The sequence below is a fragment of the Drosophila montana genome, unplaced genomic scaffold (assembly GCF_035044405.1).
Source record: "Drosophila montana isolate Dmon_TW-CO22-7 unplaced genomic scaffold, ASM3504440v1 contig_1455_1, whole genome shotgun sequence".
Taxonomy (NCBI): Eukaryota; Metazoa; Arthropoda; class Insecta; order Diptera; family Drosophilidae; genus Drosophila; species Drosophila montana.
The window spans coordinates 1,936,744-1,960,027 of NW_026996406.1; the positions used below are offsets into that span (position 1 = coordinate 1,936,744).

The window sequence follows — 23,284 nt, forward strand, 5'->3', positions numbered from 1 at the left end:
ATAAATTTTGATTAACTTCGATTATTCTCGTCGTTGCATGGCAACACTGGAATTCATACGGAGCCCTCCGACGCGTTTTGGCATTTTTTGGCGCAAAGAAAGCGCTGTGCTCGCATTTCGGCCCGTGTTTGCAACGAACGCATTAAATTTTCTGTAAAAATCGAATCAATTTTAACAATTTTAATAACCAGTGCCGTCTCAGTGACTTGCCCAAGTGTTGTCAGCTGTCTGTCGGCCCAAAATTGACTCACATTTTATCCAGAGGGATGATGATGCAGCCGCCAATTAAATTGCCAACAAGCGCAGCAGGCATCATCGACATCGTGCGCGCCGCGTTGTTGTTGCTTAATAAATAGGAATTATTAAAGAATAAATCGTTGTCGCCAAATTAAAGTATTATTCAAAATAAACGCCACAAGTGTAATGTATGCAATTTGTTGCTGTGACACCCAATAAAAACAACGCAGCCCCAACCGCATCCCCACCGCCACCGCGGACGCCCTGCAACGCTGGCTCGGCTGGCCCTGCGGCTGCGATTAGCCCACGTCGTGCATTAGACAAAACCAAAACACATTTACAAATACGCATATAGAACAATTGTTGTTTGCTGTCGAGACGAGGGCGGAACACATTATTGGCCACGTATATTACAAACGCAACAAGATGCCCAAAATCTACGTGAAAAAGCCCTTGGCGGGCCTGGTCATACGCAACCGCAAGCACAAGAGCAGCATATTCACGGTAAGTGCAACACACACATATATATACACATACATAAACATATACATATGTATAAGCATAAGCGTAAGTATATAAACACCTGTGCAGCTGACAGCAGCTACAGTGCAGGATCCGTTAGTTAAGCTATTGGGTCGGCCAGCTGGACGCCAGTGTTGCCAAATTAGCGGCTTCTTTTCAAGCTAAATGTGGCAATTATTCGAGTTCTTCAGCCGAAAATAGCAACAATTTAAAACTATTAAAGCTATTTTCTGGCATCTGAATGACCATGACAAAGTACTTTAGGCTATTTTTATGTGTATTAGAAACGGCGATTGGCAACACTTGACCAGCTGGAATGTTGACATTGTGTAAGTTATCGGTTATCGATAGACCAAAATGTGATATTTTTGACCGTTTGAAACTAGTTTTATCTTTTTGTTTGAAAGTTAGTTGGGGGTTTTGGTTAAAATGCCCGACAAAACTTGCGAATAATTCAGAGAAGGTTTCTAAAATTGCCTTTGTTATCTAAGCTCTGCCATTATTCTTGCTTATTGCCCGAAATTGTGCCATAAAACTCAAGTTAAGATAAAGTGTTTTACAAGCACCATTTGGGTAAAACCCAAAAAGAACCCATTTTGTGAGTGTCTACTGTACTTAACTTTGAGGCATGGAAAAAAGCCAATTATTATCAGGTGCGGGCCCTCACGCTTTATCAACATGAATCACGCCTCGTGCGCCCAATGCCCGTTCGTATTATACTAAATTATAAAACGACTTTAAAGGCGACTATCAAAACCGTCAATTGCTCATTTCAATAATTGTGATTGCGGCAAATGAAAGGCATAAATATTTAGCCTAATAAGCACGAACATGCGAGCAATATTTAGCTTATGAAACCTGTTGGATTTTCCAATAGGCGATTGCTTATCAGACAGCGATAATATCTTAAATCAATGTTGTGTCAAATAAATAAAAACAACAGCATATCATAATATTTACTGACATGTTTGTAATCAATAACTGTTATTTGAATAAACAAATAATTGTATATTTTTAATGCATTCAACTTAAAATAGAAACAAATTTTTCGACACGCTTTAGAATAGTAAATATTCGAATGATAAGGAATTTTTCCTTGGGATTTTTCATTAGTCATAAACTCGACTCGCTGACATCAGCAAAAGTTGCGTGCCTCGGGCGTTGCTTTAATTGTAGCACAGTGTATACTCGGTACAATGGACGCTAAACTGGTTGAACTTACAGAAAATATAAATAAATATAAATAAATCGAGAGCGGAGACGGAATGATACTATTAGAAAATAGAAAATGATAATTTCTACAAATTCCATTATTCCGCTTGTTAAAAAAATTTAAATAAAAAACAGTGTTGCAAGCTGCCGCTTAAAAATATCAGCTAAATCCAATGTTAAAAAATGATGAATGTAGCTGAATAAGTTTTTTGAGCACTAATTAAAAAAAAACAGGGTTGTCATTGTCATAAAAACTCTATCAGTCGCTGATGCTATTAGAAAATTGTGTATAATTAGGCTTTTAGTATTTTATTTTCATAACTTGGTGTATTTAATAATTAGGAAGACACTCGTTTTATATTTATTTTTATTTAAATAGCTAAATTAGTTTAAAACTTCAACCATTTCTGACCAAAAAAATAGCTGAATTGACAACACAGCGTAGAACAAAGCTTCCACAAATTCAAATTCTTCTCAAATTTAAATTAGCTCTGAATTAAAAGTGTAATTATTCTCGAGCGACCACTGTATATGAGAAAATGTAGTTAACAGAGCCGAGAATAATGTTTAAGTAATCATATGTTGTGCTTGGGATAGAGAGGGAGAGAGAGAGAGAGAGAGAGAGGGAGAGGGAGACAGCGGCAGATCTCGAGAATTTGTGTGTCAAATTTCATAATTAATTCAACGTTGACCTCTCCAACAACCACTTGTTTAATGGGCTGGAACAGGGCAACTGTCGTTCTTTCGGCTTTCGCTTTCGTTCGAAAAGCTGTTCGGTGAGTCTTTTGTTTGGCTCTGTTTCTGCTTCTGTTTTAATTCTTTGTGTATTTCTTTTTGTCTCACTTTGTTTTTGTATGACTTATTATGCCACATAGTATTAGCTCATTAAGATATGGGGAAACACTACAAGTCCAACTGGCTTTTTGGGAGTGCATTGAACTCATTGCCCTGAGCTTTGACAACTTGCCACGAAAGTGCGTCTAATGAGGCAAAGCTGACAAATCAGTTCATTTATTGAGTATTTATGTACAAATGCATATACATAATTATGCCCAGAACCCATTTAATGAGTAGAAAGGGAAGGGTATAATGAATATGTATTTATCAGGCGACTCCATAAAGCATGTACATTTATTCTCGCTCAGCTTCAACAGGCGAGTCGATGTTGAGATTAGATATTATGAACGTAAATCGTTTTATCAAATATGTTTTAAATTATTGCATGATATCGATAAAAATCGTTATCGAAATTATGTTTATCGAAGCTCATTAGAGCTAGAAGCACAAGTTTTAGTATGTAGACTCCTGTATAGTATACAAAAATTCTAACTCTTTCAAAGATCGGACTATAAGCACCGAAGCTATTCAAGAAAGCATTTGCCATAGGCTGGAAGAATACGAAGAAGAGTTAAGGGGGGTTTCAGGTATCTTTAGGGTATCTCTTAGTCGTGCACCCGTACTAACTTTTAGTTGTAGAGCGTGCGCGTGTAAATATTACATTAATCACTATTTGCTGCTGTCCCGCTGCTTGGCGTGTAATTACATACACATAAAATATGGAATAACACCCGCCGGGACGGCAAACTTCAATTTAACTCTGCCACAGTAGCGCCCCCCCCCCCTCCCCCCCTCTTTATCCCCATTTAACTATGCATTTTTAATGCTGCTTCAAGCGTTCGTCTGACTTCCAGATAATTTACCGTTAACTGCACTGTCAGCTAAAAAGCCAGGCTGGGCAGCCAGCCTGTCGCCATATTCATATAAACACTGTACAACAAGACAGCTGAGCTTGCAGATTTATTTCACAGCAAAAGTCAAAATATGATAAACAAATGTGGAAGTCGAGGCAATCAAATGCAAGCATATACATAAATACATTTACATACACACGCATGCACACATACATGACTATGTAAACTGGTGCAAGTAAATATATGTACCTTGCAGCACAGTGTAATTAGCACATTACGCATACGTCTAGTACGCCATTAATGTGTATAATGTTTGCGCTTAACCAATTAAATTGATGGCTTTGAGTTCTTTATAAACATTTCACCTTGAACTAAATTAATTATAGGAATTTGATTTTCTGTGCTCCACCTATAAATTATTATTGCTCTGAAAACAGTAGCAAAAAATTTAGAAAATGTATAAAAGCAATAAGCGTGCTGGTAAAGTCTCTAATCAAACCACAAGTGAAATGTCCTTTATGAAAGTTCGCATATTTTTGCAAAATTATAAAATATAAATTTCTTATGTTAGGGAAATTCTTTAAACCTTCACACAGGGTGTTTCTTAGTCCGGCCTACCCTCGAGATCATTCACACTTGTGCTTGACCGAACTCATTGAAAAGTAACCGAAAATGTTTCCTTTTTTGGTGCATTTTGTGCGGCGCAAAGCTTTCATTCATAAAACGAACGAGCAGCGCGCAGAATCCGCAAAGAAAGCGAAATGAAAACGCGCAGAGCTTTTTGCTCTCTGGCAAAAGCTTTTTACTCTCTCTCTCTCTCTCTCACTCTCTCACTCCCCGCATGCGGCGGGTGCGCGTGCACGAAATGTGCACCCACAAGCAACATGCAACAGAAGCTGCCGCAACAACAACAACAACAACAGCTGCAAATGTGCAAACAAACAAATTGCGAACGGGAAAAGTAAACACGGAATGGGGAATAATTATGGGAAATTTGTTGGAGGTAAAACATGAATTGGGAATTCTTATGGGAAATTTAATGCAAACGAGAAAGCAGGTTTATGGAGCAAATGCGCGAAAGAGACGAAAGTGAAATAATCGAAGCTGTGCTTTTATGTGTGGGAGTTCGAATTTGTGTGCGTGTGCGTGTCCGTGTGCGCGTGTATGTGTGTGTGTGCGTCAGTGAAAGTCCCGAGGAGCCGGGAAATTATTGAATTGAATAAACTTGGTTAAGCAGGTGCGTTTGATCCAAGCTGAAATGCTCAGATATAACAAATTTATATATATTTTTTTAACTTTTCTCCTATTTTACACACGTTAATTTTGCCCAATTTGGTAACTCTGCAAATTGCCTAGTGGAAATAATTATACCAAACATGAAAAGCTTCAAAAGCTTGCGAAAATTGCATAGAAGAGTGGAAGAAGAGAAAAAAAAAGAAGAAACGGCATATAGAATAAGTATGTGTGTGTGTACAACTGGCCCAGACGGCGAGCGAGAAAAATGAATGCGACGCTTTTCCAGCTGAGTACGACACAGCATGTGGAAAAGCGCACAACACGCACGGAAACGTTGTACCACATTTTTGTTATTATCATCATCATCGTGATTATCGTCGTCGCGAATTATATACACAACGAAATTTAGTTGAAATTTTCATTTGTTTTTTTATGTTTTCTCGCGTCTATTTGGTTATTTTTCGCGCTCGGTTTCGCTTTGTACATGGTGTGAAATTCAACGAGACGCGCGGCGCCAATGCAAATAAACATTTCGAATAGGTTCAATGAAAAGTTTCGACAATACAATTTTCAAATATGTTGCAAGTCTAACAAAGTCTCGGTGTGTGTGCGTGTGTGTGTGTGTGCGTGTGTGTAAGTCAATGAAAATGTGCGCAAAATAAGTGAGTTCAAGTGGAACTGAGCTGAAAACCATTTTGGAAAATAATAAACTTGAAATGCTTCCACATGTTGTCGGTTTTATTGTTGCTTCGTTTGCTTTCAGCTGCAGGGTTGAGTTTTTGGGCATTTTCTAGTTAAATTTAGCCATTTTTAGAGATGATCTGTAGACATTTGAAACTGATTTGACTTCGCGAAAAGGCTGTTAATGGGAAATTCGTGCTAATTCAGCTATATATAGCTATTATTTAATATTTTTTCGGCTACTTTTTTGATGCTACCCATTCAGCTATTTTCTGGCTATTTTCAGAGATGGACAGTTGGAGATAGTAGACATGTGAAAAGTCTGGCTACGCTGTTAATGGGAAATTCGTGCTTATTCAGCTTTTTATAGCTATTATTTAACATCGTTTTTAGCTACGTTTTTGCTGCGACCCATTTAGCTATTATCCAGTTAAATTTAGCTATTTTCAGATATGGACAGTTGGAGATAGTAGACGCTGTTTATGGCCAATTCGTGCTAATTCAGCTATTTATAGCTATTATTCAACATTGGTTTTAGCTACTTTCTTGACAATTGGCAGCACTGTTCAGCTGCCCGTTACGCAAAATATTTTGTAACTGTACTTAAATGTTGCCCACGCGTTTTTTGTTGTTGCTCATCATGTGGCAGCTGCTGCTGCGTTGATTTTGTTGCTGCTCTTCTTAAATTTCGTTGTTGCTGCTGCTGTCTGCTTTCAACGGCAGCTTCGTCTCTGCCCCAAGACGACCAAATGTCGCCACATCCACACTGACACAACACACACACACACAGACACACACACACAGACACTTACGCACACGCACTCGCTGAAGCCTTCGTGTTTGTTTTCCTTGAAGAAGGTCACTCAAACAACGCGCCGCCGCCCGTCCCCCCTTCTCCAGCTGCGTGCTTTCTCCCTCCCCACCCACTTTCACTGCCTTGACCAGCATTTTCCTTTTTAGCCTTAATGTGCTGTGAATAGTTCTTGGTTTTTTTTTTGTTTTCTTCTCTTTTTGCATAATTTTAGCATTTCGGTGCAAGCAAACGTTCATTAAAAGCCTTTTGTTATTCTGTCCCGCCACCTTGCCCTGCCCCGCCCCGCCTCCCGCATACCTTGCCCCCTGTCTCTCTCTCTCTTTCTCTCGGGCATTTCTATATATACCCATTGTGTATCCATTTATGTCACGTTGACCGCTCAGCTCAGCTCATTGCACTGCTTTTGTATTGTTGTTAATGGGGCGAATGTGTTTGCTTAGGTTTTTTTCCTTCTCTGTGCTTTTATGACCAAATCAAAATGGCTCATAAAATGACACCCCATCTCCCCTCCCTCAAATACCCAGATGGCCCCCCCCCCCTGACCTCAATTGCAGCAGGAGCCGAAAGTCGCGTTTAAAAGCATCAAATTTGCATACAACAAACGTATGAATATCGTAATTGTGTTCATAATCACGATGCTTCTCTTGGGTTTAACTGGACCACGTGTCGTATACGTATCAGATTCATTTGGAAATTGAGCGAAAAAACGTGCATTTGATGTTGTTTTGTTTGACGAGGGCTGCCAAATACAACAAATTGTTGCGGGTTGAACCAGCTTTCTGCCTTGAAGCTCGGTTCGGGTAGCTCGTTTTTGAACATCCTTAAAAGCAGGATTTTTCAGCTAGTTAATGAAACAGTTAAATATTTAGCTTACAACTCTCCTTTTGACTGAAAATATGGAAAGTCGTGTCATATTAAAGCTGCGGCAAAAAGTTGAGCTCAACCAAAAGTTGATTATTTAGAATGGTTCTCTTTAATCTTCAGGTTTACCTTTTTAGTAAGAACTTCTTCTTCTATATTCTATATACACAATATTCTATATTCTATATATATATATAATTTTCAATATTCTATATATATTTTATATTCCCTCATTTGTGGATTTACCTTTAAGAATCTTTCAATGTGTCAAGAAATAGGCCTAACATAATTCACCTTAAACAAAATCTTCTTTCCAACGTGTCCGGAAAAACAGCTCAAATAATCGGATACACATTTAACATAATTTATGTGCTCAAAAGTAAAAGTTCTCAATGCTAAGAAAAGAAAAACATCGGTATATGTGTTTTTTTCGCCCCCTTTCCACACCCTTTGAACACACGCGCGTGGCTCGCCCGAAAAGTTCAATAAACCTTTGTCGCAAGAGAAAAAGAAAACGTGAGGGGAGGAGAGGAGGAGGAGATGGCATGGCTGCAGCCTCTGCCCTGGAATTGAGCGAGATTCATTAGCATATTTTCTAGCATATTTGTTGAGAAGACAAAATACAGTTTGCTGCACCTCTCGTTTTGTGAAATGTGAACGCATCTGTTAAAGGCAGCTGTCGCAGCCATTTCTTTTGAGTTTGAGCTGACATGGCCCCGATTCAGCTTATAGAGGGCAAATATTTGCCCAGCCAGCGATGCTAATGCCAATCAATTACAAGCCAGACATGACGCCAGGAGCTGGCCAGGAGGCAGGAGAATAGAGGGATGTGTGAGGTGCGAGGAGCGAGGAGCGAAGGCAGCCACTGTCTTTCTTATGAACTGCGGTTAGATAATACACGCACACAGATACAGATACACACACTCACAAGCAGCCATAAATTGTGGCTCGTTGTGGTTTTGCTCCTTTTGTCTGCCAGCTCATAAACAGCTTCGGTGGCTAATGCGGCGTATGCGCAATGCTGCTATCCCGTTCCCAACCCCCCAAAGCTATTGTTTTCTCTGCTAACGAAAATTATTCAATCAGAGCGCCACATACAAACGTAGTTTATTGTGTTTAACCTGGCTGATTGAGTGACTGACTGACTGATTGATTGATGATCAGCGCAGAGCGCAAGTCGTTAGAACTAGGCAACAAAGTTTAACGGAGCTGGAAAACTCGTTACGTTAGGTTGACAAAATTGTTGGAAAAACCTTTAAAAAAAACCTTTCTTGTTTGTGTTTCTTGAACTATATCCTATATCCTATATATCCTATCCTATATCCCATCATATAGCATAGGAACGATCGTTTGAACAAAAGTTACTTAAGATATCTTAACTAAATTTAGTGCCTACGAGTTCCAGCAAGCTAGCCCACATTAAAGGAAATTCATATTTAGGATATTTTAAAAAACAAACTGTTTTTCCCACATAAACACATTTTCGAACCATATTTCCCATATATCTATATGATCTCCATATGAAAAATTGGTCGAAAACCTGTTTGTTTTTCACACCTCGATTTGATTTCTATAGAAAATATCGGCCGAAAATGTGTTTTTGTATGAAAAAATTATTTGTTTAAAATATTCTCAACAAACTAAACAATTACGAGCTTCGAAATTCTTCCTATATGCTTATACAAGTAATTTGTACGAAGGCATATAAGTGTTATATATGTGTGTATGTGTGTGTGTGTGTGTGCGTGTGTGTGTGTGTGCGTGTGTGTGTGTGTGCGTGTGTGTATGTATGCATGTATGTATGCATTTATATATATGTATATATGTATGCATGCATGTTTTGTTTTCTAATACCAAACGCAGAAAACGAATTTCTACCAAGTGCCCTTCTCCTCGATTCTCAAGAATTCAAGTAGGCTCTGCAGCTTTTCATGCTTAGCTAGTAGTGTATTGCTTTTTTCTGTTAATTTTTTTTTTGTTTTTTCCTGGACAAACAGTTTTATATATAGAGATATGCGAAACCATAACCCAATATTATATTTAATCTTCTGCTGTTTTGGTTAAATTTCTTCATCTAAGTTCTTTGGAGACTTGCTTGGCACTGTTCATAAAATATCCTTTGAGTAAGAGTAGGATTTGATGGCATAAAGAAAGGCATTATAGAAGTCTATGGTCTATTATATTTTATCAAGTGGTTTCTAAATAGATAAATATGCCTGACATTCAGTTTTTGACTCACTTTCACTGTAATTATTTTTTATATACCTGCCTTAGTCAGACTAAATACTCACATGTCTTTCACTTGGCGAAAGTTGTATGCTAAACCGCCATATCCAGCTCGATTCCCGATGAGTCATTTTCGTTAGGCTTGGGTCGGCTTCGTCCTTGGACTAACATGTCGCTTCTTTTTTTTTTTTAGCCGGCGCACCCTGCATTTCACAGGGCTGGCATTAGAATTCGGAATTCCCTTTGTTGTTAGTCCTAGCTAAAAAAATGACAATCGTTTGCTGGTTATTTTTGTTGTTTTTTTTGGCAGCACTGCCAAAAAGCGCTGCTGTTGCAACAATATGCAAATTAACTGACTGCCTGACTGCAGCGCCGTCTATTTTTTTAAGTTGTCAACAATTTTGAGGCGCGACCAAACGGAACTGCCGTGTTTTGAGCCTGTGGCATGCAAGGTCAGTTCGTGATTCGTGATTCAGCTGCATCATAATCATTGTAAATCAATAAAAACCGCCCCAAGCAACAAGCAGAATAATGGAAAACCAACAGAGAAGAGTTCACTTATATATGACGAGCAGCTCAATTCCCTGTAAATCATTTGATATACTGTGCGATATATCCAATATTCCTATCTTCTCCAAATGACAGGGATTCGACACGAATATGAATCTGTACAGCGTGAAGCAAGCAGACAGCTTTGTGCTCATTATTATTGCTTTTTTCTTTGTATTACATGTATGCTAAGTTTGAACCAGCGACCTCTCGCTGGGTGGCTCGAACTTTCAGACACATAGCCGCTTTGACCACAGTTTTTTCCAAAACTGCTCAAGTTCAATCCAATAGGAAGCTTCAGACAACACCGTGCTCAATTTATTGCTTCTTTCTTGGTATAAAATTTCTGCTGAGTTTGAACCAGCGCCCTCTCGCCCACTTGTAGGGCAAATATTCCCAACGTGCTTAATTTCCACCGAAACTGAAGCTTCTTTCTTTGTATAAAATTTCTGCTGAGTTTGAACCAGCACCCTCTCGCACGCTGGTTCAAACTATAGCTGCATTGATCACAGTTTTCCTTCACTTGAAGGTAACATAAAGGAAGCTTCAGACAACATCGTGCTCAATTTAATGCTTCTTTCTATACAATTTCTGTTGCGTTTGAACCAGCGCCCTCTCTTTCGCTGGTTCGAACACTGACACATAACTGCTTTGACCACCGTTTTCTCTCACTTGTAACTCAAATTTACCAAACGTGCTCAATTTCAACCCAAAAGGAAGCTTTACTAATTGCAGCTTCCTAGCCTCTTTCCGGCTTGGGTCACATTTATCATTTCGAACTTCAACTGCAATCTGCTGAGCCAAAAAAAAACGAAAATAAGAATGAAAGCTTCTGCCTTGGACTTGGCCACGTTTTCGGCTCCGCATGTGCCATTTGCCCATGTGATGCCCTAGGCCTCGTAGCATTGTCTTTGGCTCCTCTGTTGGCTGATGACAACCCGCTGTCACTCATATGCAGCCAATGGGGGGAGAGGGGGAAGGGATGGGGTTGGGTACTTCCTGTCATGATGATTTGATTCCATGTGTGGCTGCCAAGAGCGCGCGCTGCCGGAGCTATGCAATTGCCATTATCTAACTGGCCCAGTAAAATCAATAAACTGCACATTCATCATGTAAATGGCTCTGTGACCCTTTTTTTTCAGCGCAGCGGCAACGCCTCGTGGTTTTTACGCCATTTTTCTCCATTTTCCACTATTTTCCTATATTTTACTGACCGGCCAAAGCCGAAGCAATTTATGGAAGCTTGACACTTTCTGGCCACGTTCTCGGCAAACTATTTTTCATATTGAAAGGCGACAAGCTGCGCTGACAGCACGCAAGAGTGTGCAAGTGTGTGTGTGCGTGTGTGTGAATGTGTGCGTGCATGTTTGTATAACAGGAGCGGAATAGTAAGCACAAAGGGTCGGCCTTAGGGCTTAACAATCAATACCATTTCAGGGCTAGACAAACCTTTTGAGTATCTACATATTTGAACTTTAACTTTTAAAGTTTGAAGTTCCATTTTTTTATAGAATTCGATATAAATTCTTCTATATATAGTTGATCAACATTAATGTAAAACTGGTACCCTCAAATATCCAATATAGACATAGGTCTAAAATTTCCCAACCCCATAACTCGGTCAAAACTCATCCGATTTTCAATAAGTTTGGATTTTTCTTCATGGTTTTGCCTCTAGATCAGTTTGGCATCTAAATCTGACAACATTATTTTTGGTCGAAATCATCTGAAAATCGTACCATAAATATCCTATATATACGTTCGTCAAAATTTCCCAACCCCATAACTCGGTTAAATCTCATCCGATTTTCACGAGGTTTGGCTCTTTGCGCATGGTTTGGCCTCTAAATCAAATCTAAAGCATCTAAAACTGGCAACTTTTTTTTTTTGTCGAAATTTATGTAAAACTGTTACCCTCAAATATCCTATATAGACACACATAGGTCAAACTTTCCCACTCTAATAACTTTTGAGACAATTGTGAAGATCCTCAGTTTGGTGAAGATAGCTAACAAAAATCGTTCCTAACAAGCATTAATTTATTTATGAGCTTGTAGACATGTTTTGAATATGTGTTAGAAGTATGTATACTATTGGGATATATATTCCTATTCACCTTCTAACTGATTTCTCTATTTCTCTAACATCACCTAAGAGTTTTAATCATAGCTCCTTTTATACCATAAGTTTCTCTTCCCGATTGTGGCAGCATTTCAAGGAATGGGCCCGCTTCGCGTCAAGTTCGCTCCTGGCATATGTTACGTATACGTCGCGTGGCCATGCACGCTGTCGTCATTGCATTGAATCGAATTTATAAAAACAAAACAAAAAAAGAGCCGCAACGGCTGCTGCACTCATCTAACCTTGAGTCCGTTTGTCAATGGTGCGAGAATTGGTTTCGGTATCCATTCAACTGTGGACAGACACAGCGGCACGTGCACGGCCCGAGCTATCAACAGGCTCTGTTATATCAATAATTGGACACGAAATTGTTCAATAATAACAATCCATCAAGAAATTTGTTTTCTTTTGCCGTGTTCGCACTTCACATATTTAATTTATGCATTCAATAAATTTCGTTTGTCCAGCGAAACTTTTCCAAGCAGCTCGTTAATTGAATTTGTGGACACTTGGGCCACAACTCAGTCGCTGCCGGAAACAGTTGACACACACACAACAGACAGCCCTGTGTGTGTGTGTGCGAGTGTGTGTGCTTGTGTGTTTGTTTGCCTTGCCCCACTTTGCGGCAACTTTAACTTTACTTTTCAAGTTCGCTTCGCTTTCAGCTGCATACTTCTAGGCTGATGATTGGGCTCAGCCTTTGCTTCCACTTCATTGGAAATATGTAATTCTCTGCCCGAACTCATTTTATGCATGTCCATTATTTAGCAGGCCGCACAAAACGGAGCCCAAAATTTGTCCTTGCCGAGGCAGGCGAACCTTATTTTTTTTTTACTCGCAATTTTGTTTGCGTGTGCGAACTTATGCTAAATCGAGCAGGATATGCGATAGTCGCCAGAAAGTTACCCTGTACACAGGTTAAAAATAGATAAAAGTGCCCTTGTCAGGAGTGACCGACTTTAAGATACCCATTCGAGCTTCCTTCTCCCTTGGTTGCACACTATGCTTGGGAAATGCTTTCCTAATTAACTTCGGTGCTTAGAGTCCGATCTCTGTGAAATTTCCTTGGCTTCAATATGGCATAGAAAAGATTGTTTATATTAATTCTCAAATATTCTAGATTTTCGGATACTATAAAATCGTCTATATACTAAATTTGCTGTCTCTTATTCATATAAGCTTAAAGATAAGGTAAAAAAGCAGGAAGTTGATATGAATTTTTATCGAAACTAGGCAAGTTTTTGAATATATAAAACAAGCTAGATTCCAATAAAATCTTCTTGAAGTACTATTAGAACTTAAAGATAAAAAGCAGTCCGAAATTTATTGATATAAGCAAGGCTTAAGTTGTGCCCACTTTCGACCATGCCCATTTACAGGGTATATCAAGCACACGTGTGGGTCTGGACAGCAGATTAATTAACGATAAATGTGCGGTAAAATGTCTGATATTACGTATACGCCGTGCTGTGTTAGCTCATGGTCTAACATAAGGCGCTGACACAATGAAGTAAATTAGAAAATCGAATAGCCGCTAATCATATATATACTATATATAGATAAATATATATATATATATATATATACATATATTTAATTACCACCATCTGTCTTTGGAACGTGAAATACTAATTGTAATTGAAATATTGTATGGAAACTTATTTATTTTTCCACTTATGCCGACTAATCTGAAGCAAAATGGAAATACGAAAGGTTTTTTCTGTGTTGCAACTAATTCTTGTCGTTTTGTTGGCACGATATCATATTTATTTACATTTATCTGTAGCAAAAGCCCCCAGTATTATTTTGTATCTGCTTGGAGCTCAGATAACGCGTCCAAGAACAAGTATCTCGCACTTCTGTTCAGACAGTTTTCTTATCTTTTTTTGTTTGTCTAACCCGCTTTTCACTGGCCAAAGACTGAGCCGACCGACTTCTTGGACGTCTACCATTCTACCTATTTAGCTGCTCTGTTTGCACTTGACCCGATTTCAAGGGGGGGGGGGGGGGGGGGTGGAGAGATCGCGCGATCTCCATGGGGTTGAGCACGTCGTCATGATTTATGCTGCGTCAGACATTTATTTTTTGATGACTTTTATCTGATGTCAAGAGCATTTGTCCAATTTTATGTTAATTTTTATTGGGCTTATGTGCACAGATCAGTTTAGCTCAGATAAGTTATCGAAGCGATACAGGTATTTAAAGGTTGCTGGTTCAAATCCCCGACTGTTTTAGTGTTTAGTCTGTGCGGAAGGTAGAGCATACAAATTATAAGAGCTAGATACTTTGATTTCACGAACTCTTTTAATCGATATATCGTATCGTTTTTAAACTATCGATACAAAATCGATCTAGAGACCTGGTTTCTAGGCATCACACGAATGTTATTGGAGCTAGATATTCGCGCAGAGTAATACATTTTACAAATATTTCCTTCTTTAGATAGCTCCCCAGCCAGCTTGTCACTGGACTTAGGGTAACTGCTAGTCGTATAGTCCCGACTGGAGCACTCTCGTTTTTTGTCTAAGACAATTTGTAAACGCTTTTAATGGCCCGGCTCATAAATGTTTTAGTCGTTTGCCTCGTTTTATGGTTTAAGCGCTGTTTAATTTCCTATCAGAGTTCACATGAGGCTGCTAATTTATTTTTGTTGTTTGCGGCAACTGGTCAGCGCTCCCGCATAAACATATTTAATAGCTGCCCAATTTCCCCCTTCACTCCACACAACACACAAAAAAGTACCCTTTTGGCAATTTGTTCCCTTTATTTGGTACTTTCTGGTGTGCTTGACTTCGTTTCGCTTAGTCCGCAAATAAAGTACGCTGCGCAGCCTCAAGCGCAAGCTCGCTCTCACTCACACTCACACACACAGCCAGGCAGGCAGACAGCCAGACACACACAAGCACAGCCAGACTGGCAGGCACACACACACACGCACACACACAGACAGCCAGGCAGACACTCACTAGCACGCCGCTCTGTTCAGTTGCTTTCCTCTCTCTGTGCCTCTCTATCGGCTTTTAGAAAAGCTCATCGCTCGCTCAGTGCCCATCGCGCATTCGAACCTAGCAGACGTCTCAGAACATTTTCGGAAATGTATTGTAAATAAATGTGGAGTAAATTGTAAGGTTTTTTCGTGAGCATCAGAGTTGTGTAAATAAAAATTGAACGTTTGTCAAAATTCGAAGCACATCTTTGTTACACTGTCTACACCAAAAAAATTTATAAATTCAAATTGATTCGCAGTTCATTTGGCTCTCTTTGCAAAAAATCGTAAATTCTTGTCTTTCGGAGTATTCGGAACGGGGTTCACGCAACGCCGAATGCTGCACTCAGTCGAGTTTTCTCTGTGGTGACAATATCCCTTTTTGAAACAAACGAAAAACAACGGTGAATGCTCTCTCTCTGTCTCTCTCTCTTTCTCTTTCTGAAAAGGCAAACTTGTTATGAAAAGCAAAGCTAGCTTTGATGTCCAGCAACAACTGAATTTGAGACAATTTGATTTGATTTGAGTTTCGTGCGATTTGCTTCAAGCTTTGCTTTGTTTTTAACAATGTTAATTGTTGTGTTTTTTTTGGTACTTATAGATGCGCCGCTTCTATGTTTGATTAACATTCGAACGCAAAACAACAACAACAACAATACCTAACCTTAATTGACTTCTAACGACGCTTAACTCATCGTGAGATCCAAATAATTAATTTTATTGCATACTTCGCGACGTCATTAATCGAATTTGAAGAATCTCAATTTGCCTAAATTAGCAGACTTTTAGTGTAAAAATTCATAAAGTTTATTTTTGGACTTTTAATTGAAATTCACTTAAAAAAAGATTTTTCTTCAAACAGTTCTCAAACTGATTTGTTCCCACTTTTTCGTTGATTGAACTTTTTCTCTGTGCCTTTAATGGAAATCAAAAATTTATACAAATTAAGTTGTTCCCAAATTGGAAACAGGTAGTAAAAAAAAAATCTGTTTGTCTCCCAATTGGAAAACTTAGTGACTAGCTGTGGGACGTGACACGCCCACTTTTGGAGAAAAAAAAACGCAAAATGCAATTAAATTGTAAATTTAATGGCAACTTTTAAGCACGAAATTCGCCAACTGTTTTGTTTTGTTTTTTTTTTTTGGAGCCGTGTAATTAAGTTTTGTTTGTAACCATTTTGTAGTCGGGTCTCAGCTGAAAGCAAATCGCGCGTTCCTCAAATGAAAACAAATACTGAACCGAGCAGCGCTTAACTGTAATTACAGCCGGAAAAGTGCCTGAAATACGACAAGGGCGAATCGGAGCAGCAAGAACTATTTTGTTATTCCTCAGAAAAAAGAAAAAACACAGTCGAAAATCAATGATCAGGCGCTCAGCGATAAATGATAATAAGAGAGGCAACGGCAACAGGCAAAGCCCTCAATTAAAGACGCGCGAGATTCGCCTCTCCGATTTGATATGTTCCCAAGCATAGCCAGCTGAATCCTCAACTGTGGACACCACGTGGCAATGGAAATTTGTGTGTTGGCCAAACCAAGGAAACTGTGTGCAAAGCAGCGACTGACCTAGCGAGAGTCCGAGTCAGAGCCGGAGAACAGGAACAGCGAGAACGAGAGAGAGAGAGTGAGAGTGCGAGTACGAGAGAATTAACAGAGTACAGAGCAAGAGAGGGAGAGAGCAAGAGAGTGTGTCTGCCACTCTCTGTCTGTGTGCGTGTGTGTGTGCGCGTGTGTGTGTGCGCGCGTGTGTGTGTGCGTGCGTGTGTGTGAAGCATGCGTAACAAGCTCAGCCAGGCCAAGCGGCAACCCACTGAGCATGCGGACAGCAGCTTTGAGCTGGATGAACACGAGCCGACGATCAGACACTTGACAACCAACAGCAACAACTCCAACATCATCAACACCTCCAACATCATCAACACCAACAACAACAACAACACGTCGCATATCAAGGATGAGTCGGATGCGGGCGAGCTAACGGACACGCTGAGCACGCACAGCAGCAGCTCCACGCCTACGACGGCCGATGTGGCAGATGTTGCGGATGCGGATACCGTAAGCTCGTTGCCGCTCTCACCTGCCAACTATGCTGCCAGTAGCGGAGGCTGCGGCGCGCAGCTGGTGAAGCGGCATGCCACAACGCTCAAGCAGCAACAGCTGCAGCTGCCGGCGGAGACGGCGACTTCCAACATTGCGGACACGACCAACAGCCAGCTGCGGGATGAGGATAATGTGCCCACGGTAAGCGACAAAGCTGCCGCTGATGCTAATGCTCATGCTAATGCTAATGCTGATGCCAATGCTGATGCCAATGCTAATGCTAATGCTGACGCTAATGCTAATGCTAATGCTAATGCTAATGCTAATGCTAATGCTATTGCTGATGCTAATGCTAATGCTGATGCTGATGCTAATGCTAATGCTAATGCTAATGCTAATGCTGATGCTGATGCTGATGCTAATGCTAATGCTAATGCTAATGCTAATGCTAATGCTAATGCTAATGCTAATGCTAATGCTAATGCTAATGCTTATGCTTATGCTTATGTTATGCTGATGTTGATGCTCATGCAATGCAAATGCAAATGCAAATGCTAATGCTGATGCCAATGCTAATGCTATTGCTAATGCTGATGCTAATGCTAATGCTATGGCAAATGCTAATGCTGATGCTTATGCTAATACTGATGCCAATGCTAATGCACCTGCACCTGCATCTCTCCTGCAGTCATCGCGCTATGCGGCGCATCCGAGCGCCGCGTTTGCAGAGACCACGGCACAGGGCGCCTCCAGAACAGTTGGTGGCACACATCGACGCACCCTGTCGGCCGCCTCATACATCTCGATGCGTGCGCAGCCCTTAAATGGGCCGCCGCCACCGGAGCCGCCAAAACGGAATCGCTTCTTCGAATGGATACGCTTCGGCTGTAAATTCTGCTGCTGCAAGGTTTGTGCCTGGTTGTTGTCATATGCCCTGGGAAAATTCCATTGTACAACTTGCCATTCGTTTTAATTGATCGCAAGACAAACAAATCAATTGCATAGCTCCAATCCCAGCCCCAGTCTCAGTCCCAGCCCCAGTCCCAGCCCCAGTCGCTGCCGCCTTATTAGACAGTTTCCGATTTCATTGGCGTCAAATTTTGAACAAACGCGATGCTTGTTCTTCTGTGTATATCAATAAGTAAACGTCAATATCGTTGACATCAAGTTTATCAATGCGAACTAATAACGAAGCAGGTTGCAGGCTCGAATCTTAAATTCTTTTTTGGCTCTATTAATGTTTATATTTATCAGTGATATTTAAAAGTTAAGCTTATAACTTGTGGCAATATCCAGTATTAAGAATAGAACGTGATTATAAAATATTTTCGAATATTGAAGAAGGGGGTTGCTGGTTCGAATCCATAGCTAGTGTAGGGGATCATTCTTGCGATGCAATTCAAAAGAGAGATATCTTATAACAATACCGTACTAATACAATTATTTCATTTGTATCTGAGCACGGAGGTTGCAGGTTCGAATCCCCGACTAGTTTAAGGGATTTGATTCAATGGTCTCCAAAAGTAAGATTTATAGCTTACAAATTTAGTCATATATAGAGGAAAACATAAATGCTGAAATAGTAAAGCTTAATTTTTAACTTACGAAAGAGGTTGCAGGTTCAAACCCACGGCTTTAATTATATTTAACTATATACTATAGTAAATAATTATTATTAATCATAATTAAAATGCATGTTCAGCCCTTAATAGACGAGTTGTCTATTGTTCGGTCCTTTTGGTCAACTCGAGAATCGGGTAGAATCCGGGTTCAAATCCTCGGCTAGTGCATGTCTGTAGCATTTTCTTAGCTCAAGGCCTTGGTAGCCAGTTTTATTAAACAGTCAATTTGTTAGCTCATAGATCTATTCTATATTATTAATAATAATAAATAAATAACAATAATAAGAATAATAATAAATAATAATAATAATATGAATAATAATAATATGAATAATAATAATAATAACAATAAATAATAATGACAGTAAATAATAATAATGATAATAATAATAATGATGATAATAATAATGATAATAATAATAATGATAGTAATAATAATGATAATAAAAATAATGATAATAATAATAATGATAATAATAATAATGGTAATAATAATAATGATAATAATAATAATAAAAATAATAAATAATAATGATAATAATAATAATGATAATAAGAATAATGGTAATAATAATAATGATAATAATAATAATAAAAATAATAAATAATAATAAAAATAATAAATAATAAATAATAATGATAATTAATAATAATACTAATTATATATAATAATAATATATATAATAATAATACATGCATCATCAAGTACTTATATATTTTCTATAAACCCACAGAGTTCGGGAATTGGCGAGCCGAGTGTGCATCATGCGCTGGTTGTGATATTTTTAGAGTTCTTCGCCTGGGGCCTGCTAACCATGCCTATTATATCGGTGAGTGCATCATTAATAATAATTATATCGCATAGCATTTTTATGAAACGAATCTTGATTACAGACGCTCAATCGTACATTTCCGGATCATACGTTCCTCATGAACGGCCTGGTGATGGGCATCAAGGGCATACTGTCATTCCTGTCGGCGCCATTGATAGGCGCCCTATCCGACATCTGGGGTCGTAAATTTTTCCTATTAGTTACAGTATTCTTCACATGTATGCCCATACCGCTGATGTGCGTAAATACGTGGTGGTTCTTTGCCTTGATCTCAATTAGTGGCGCATTTGCCGTCACCTTTTCGGTGGTGTTCGCCTATGTGGCCGATGTCACCACGCCGGAGGAGCGCTCCAAGGCCTACGGCCTGGCGTCGGCCACATTTGCCGCCAGTCTGGTCATCTCGCCAGCGCTGGGCAATGCTCTGATGGACATGTACGGTGATGCATTGGTGGTGGCTCTGTCCACGGCCATTGCCGTGTTGGATGTATTCTTTATTCTAGTCGCTGTGCCGGAGAGCTTGTCCGAAAAGATGCGACCCGCCTCATGGGGTGCGCCCATCAGCTGGGAGCAAGCCGATCCCTTTCTGGTGAGTTTAAATAAAATAAATAATAGGAATAGTTCTATATTAAAGCTCTGCATCGTGTCAACTGAAATGCGTTTCGGGTACTCGAATAATTGCTTAGCTCGAACGAGTCAAGTTCGAGTTGCAAACAATTGACTCGTTCGAGCGCGCTCCTAACTCGAGCTCCGTTCTGTTCGAGCTAATCGAACATCGAGCATGTTGCTGACTCTAGAGGTTCGAACTTCGGCTGTATGAATGCCTTCGGTTTAAATGAATCGATCTCTGCTTGGCTCAATAATAGCAAGTTCGAGTCTGTCGCGTTTCAGTTGAATCGATTGATGCAAAAGAATCAACTACAATTAACTTTAAACTGTATTCCCATTGCAGGCACTACGCAAGGTGGGCACAGACAAGACAGTCTTGATGCTGTGCCTCACTGTGCTGCTCTCCTATCTGCCCGAGGCCGGCGAGTACTCCTGCATGTTTGTCTACCTCAAGCTGAAAATGGGCTTCAACTATGTTGAGGTGTCCATTTTTATAGCCGTTGTGGGCATACTCAGCATTACGGTCCAAGTGACACTGGGATCGTTCATGAAGTGAGCCAATTATTTGACTAGATATAGATTCGATTTTTAAGCCGAATACTTTTATCCATTGCAGAGTCTTTGGCGCCAAGCGCACTATCATTGTGGGCCTAGCCCTCGAGTTGGTTCAACTGCTTTGGTACGGCCTGGGCAGTCAGAAGTGGTAAGTCGAAGCTTCAGATGGCATTAAAGGAGATTGCTTCTTTCCCATCTGCCAAAAGTTGAAGACATTTACTAACTTGTACTCTTTGCAGGATGATGTGGTCGGCGGGCGTTGTGGCAGCGCTGGGTTCGATTACTTATCCGGCGATCAGCGCGTTTGTCTCACTGTATGCCTCGCCCGAGAGTCAGGGTAAGCTACATATGAGCACATCCATGCCAAGAAGTATCTCATTCGTTTATTTTTTCCCGTTTCAGGTGCTGTGCAGGGCATGATCACGGGCATGCGCGGCCTGTGCAATGGCCTGGGCCCGGCTGTCTTTGGCGTTATCTTCTATCTGTTCAATGTTGATTTAAATCCCGATCATGAGTCCATTGTGAATAACAGTCATCCGACGAACGTTGAGAAGATATCGATGCATGTGCCGGGTCCGCCATTTGTGTTTGGTGCCCTGTGCGTCTTCTGTGCCATTGTCGTGGCCGCCTTCATACCCGAGAGCCAGCAGGCGGTGCTGGAAAAGAAACGTAAGGATGAGCCTGATAAGAGCGGGGTTAATTCATAAAAAAATGTGTGTGCTTTTGGAGGGGTGGGGTGGGTGAATTTATAATCAAAACAATATATATAGAAATTTATAAGTGTTTTAAACAAAAACAGATTTTAATCATTCTATCCAACTCTCTGTGTTGTCTCTCCTCCGATTTGGCTGCTGCTCGCAGGTGCCTCGCTCGATGTCCAGTACGAGATCGAGACGGGCCACAAGGTGCCCAGCTCCTTGGCGCCGCTGATACGCTCCGATTCGCTGGCGCAGCTCTAGTCTGCCACGCCCCCATCGTCAATACAGCTGGTGTCTAAAATAAATGATACGATTTAGTAATTGTAACAAATGCTGTAACTAGTTTCGCTTTAGTTTAAATGCAAAAAGAAAACACAAGTTAGAATTTGACAAAAAAACGTTATTGTTAAGTAATTTCTGTTCTCTTTCCTTGCCGCATGTGATTTGCATTTTCGATTCACATTTAAATATTGTACAATTATTGATTTCATAATTCATTTATGAACGGACTCCGCTTGCCCGCAAAAAAACCAACATAATAATAATAGTTATAAACGCAGCCTGTGTTAATTTTCGTATTCAATTTTGTAACATCACAGCGACAAATCGTTGAGCATAACAATTTTGTTTTGTATCAACTGGAAACAAACATAAACAAACTGCCAAATAAAAAAATAGCATTCGTATTGTTTATTTATTTGTGCAAAGTGCAGCACAAACAAAAAAAAAACAAAATTAATCATTTTTTCGGCGGCCTCATATATTATTATGTAGAAATTGTTTATGTTCAGCAGTCGAAACGAAATACAAACAAATTATAATTATAATTAATTAATTAGTATTAACTGAATAGTCAGCTTTACTTTGCAATTGTTTAGTGATCTGTTGTCGAGAGTCGCAAAAGAAACAACAAATATAGTTCATAACAAATACTATAAATAATAATGCTAACTGTGGAATAGTTTTTATTTTGATAAACAAACAAAACAAAACAACAACAAATTGCAAATTAATATTATTGTTTTTAAATATCAAGGCTTAGGCATAATCATTAAATAAGCCAGTGCGTATGTGTCTAGCTCTTAAGTAGTTGTAAAGTTTTTTGCACGTGCTATCAGGGTGCAAAGTTTCACAACAAATAATATATATAATATAAATATATTAAATATATATTTTTGATTTTGAAACGCAATTAATGTAACGCAGTTCAATGTAAAACTGAAACCAAATTTCTAATGTAAATTATTTAACATAGATGACAAACTGTTTGTATACATGCATAACAAACAAATAAATATATATATATATATATATATATATATATTTATTAACATAAATGTATGTACAAAAAACAAAATGCAAGATGTGAAATTAGAAAATCAACCAAGAGTTATTAACAAGAGCAACAACAACAACAACAAAATGTGTAACAAATAAAGATATGGTTTGATGAAATCCTACAAAAGCATTTTACAAATCCTGTAACCAAAGTTAATGTGTTAAAAGAGTTTAATTTCAAATTTAAAAAGCCAATTTTTGTTAGAATAGTATATAGTCTAAGTCTTAAGCTGCCCGGCTTTATATTTAATCTAATTTGTATATATATGTATATATATATATAATCTAGATCAGATCGATTTAACCATTTGTTAGAGTAACTATTTCTATTGTAGCCTCCCGAGCACGCAGAACAAACTCTGCTTACTTAGCCAGTTACGCCGTATTTGCTTAAAATCGATAAATATCGATTGGAGGTCGACTACAGGAGCCGCAGACACGGAACTTGGTATGTGTG

The 23,284-nt window shown here is 39.3% G+C and overlaps 1 protein-coding gene across 3 annotated transcripts; it reads left to right on the plus strand.

The window, feature by feature from the left end:
• Positions 1 to 91: 91 nt before the first annotated feature.
• On the plus strand, positions 92 to 22,979 carry LOC135431205 (hippocampus abundant transcript 1 protein). Of its 3 annotated transcripts, none has more exons than XM_064686194.1 (10): positions 15,333 to 15,540; positions 16,320 to 17,376; positions 17,864 to 18,082; positions 19,532 to 19,627; positions 19,692 to 20,216; positions 20,580 to 20,788; positions 20,853 to 20,939; positions 21,031 to 21,128; positions 21,194 to 21,460; positions 21,653 to 22,979. In XM_064686194.1, exons 2-10 carry the CDS (start codon positions 16,909 to 16,911, stop codon positions 21,748 to 21,750), a joined length of 2,067 nt encoding a protein of 688 aa, XP_064542264.1. In that variant the 5' UTR covers positions 15,333 to 15,540; positions 16,320 to 16,908; the 3' UTR covers positions 21,751 to 22,979. The 3 variants fall into 3 exon arrangements, with proteins under 3 accessions (XP_064542273.1, XP_064542264.1, XP_064542271.1); XM_064686201.1 differs by having other exon boundaries at positions 16,402 to 17,376; XM_064686203.1 differs by lacking the exons at positions 15,333 to 15,540; positions 16,320 to 17,376; positions 17,864 to 18,082 and adding an exon at positions 92 to 741.
• The last annotated feature ends 305 nt before the right edge of the window (positions 22,980 to 23,284 follow it).

Bases quoted from the DNA above. Each gene is read 5' to 3' on its own strand.
- LOC135431205 (XM_064686194.1), top strand. From the start codon at position 16,909: ATGCGTAACAAGCTCAGCCAGGCCAAGCGGCAACCCACTGAGCATGCG. The intron at 17,377-17,863 runs GTAAGCGACAAA...TCTCTCCTGCAG, and splicing joins ATGAGGATAATGTGCCCACG to TCATCGCGCTATGCGGCGCA. The intron at 21,129-21,193 runs GTAAGCTACATA...TTCCCGTTTCAG, and splicing joins TGCCTCGCCCGAGAGTCAGG to GTGCTGTGCAGGGCATGATC.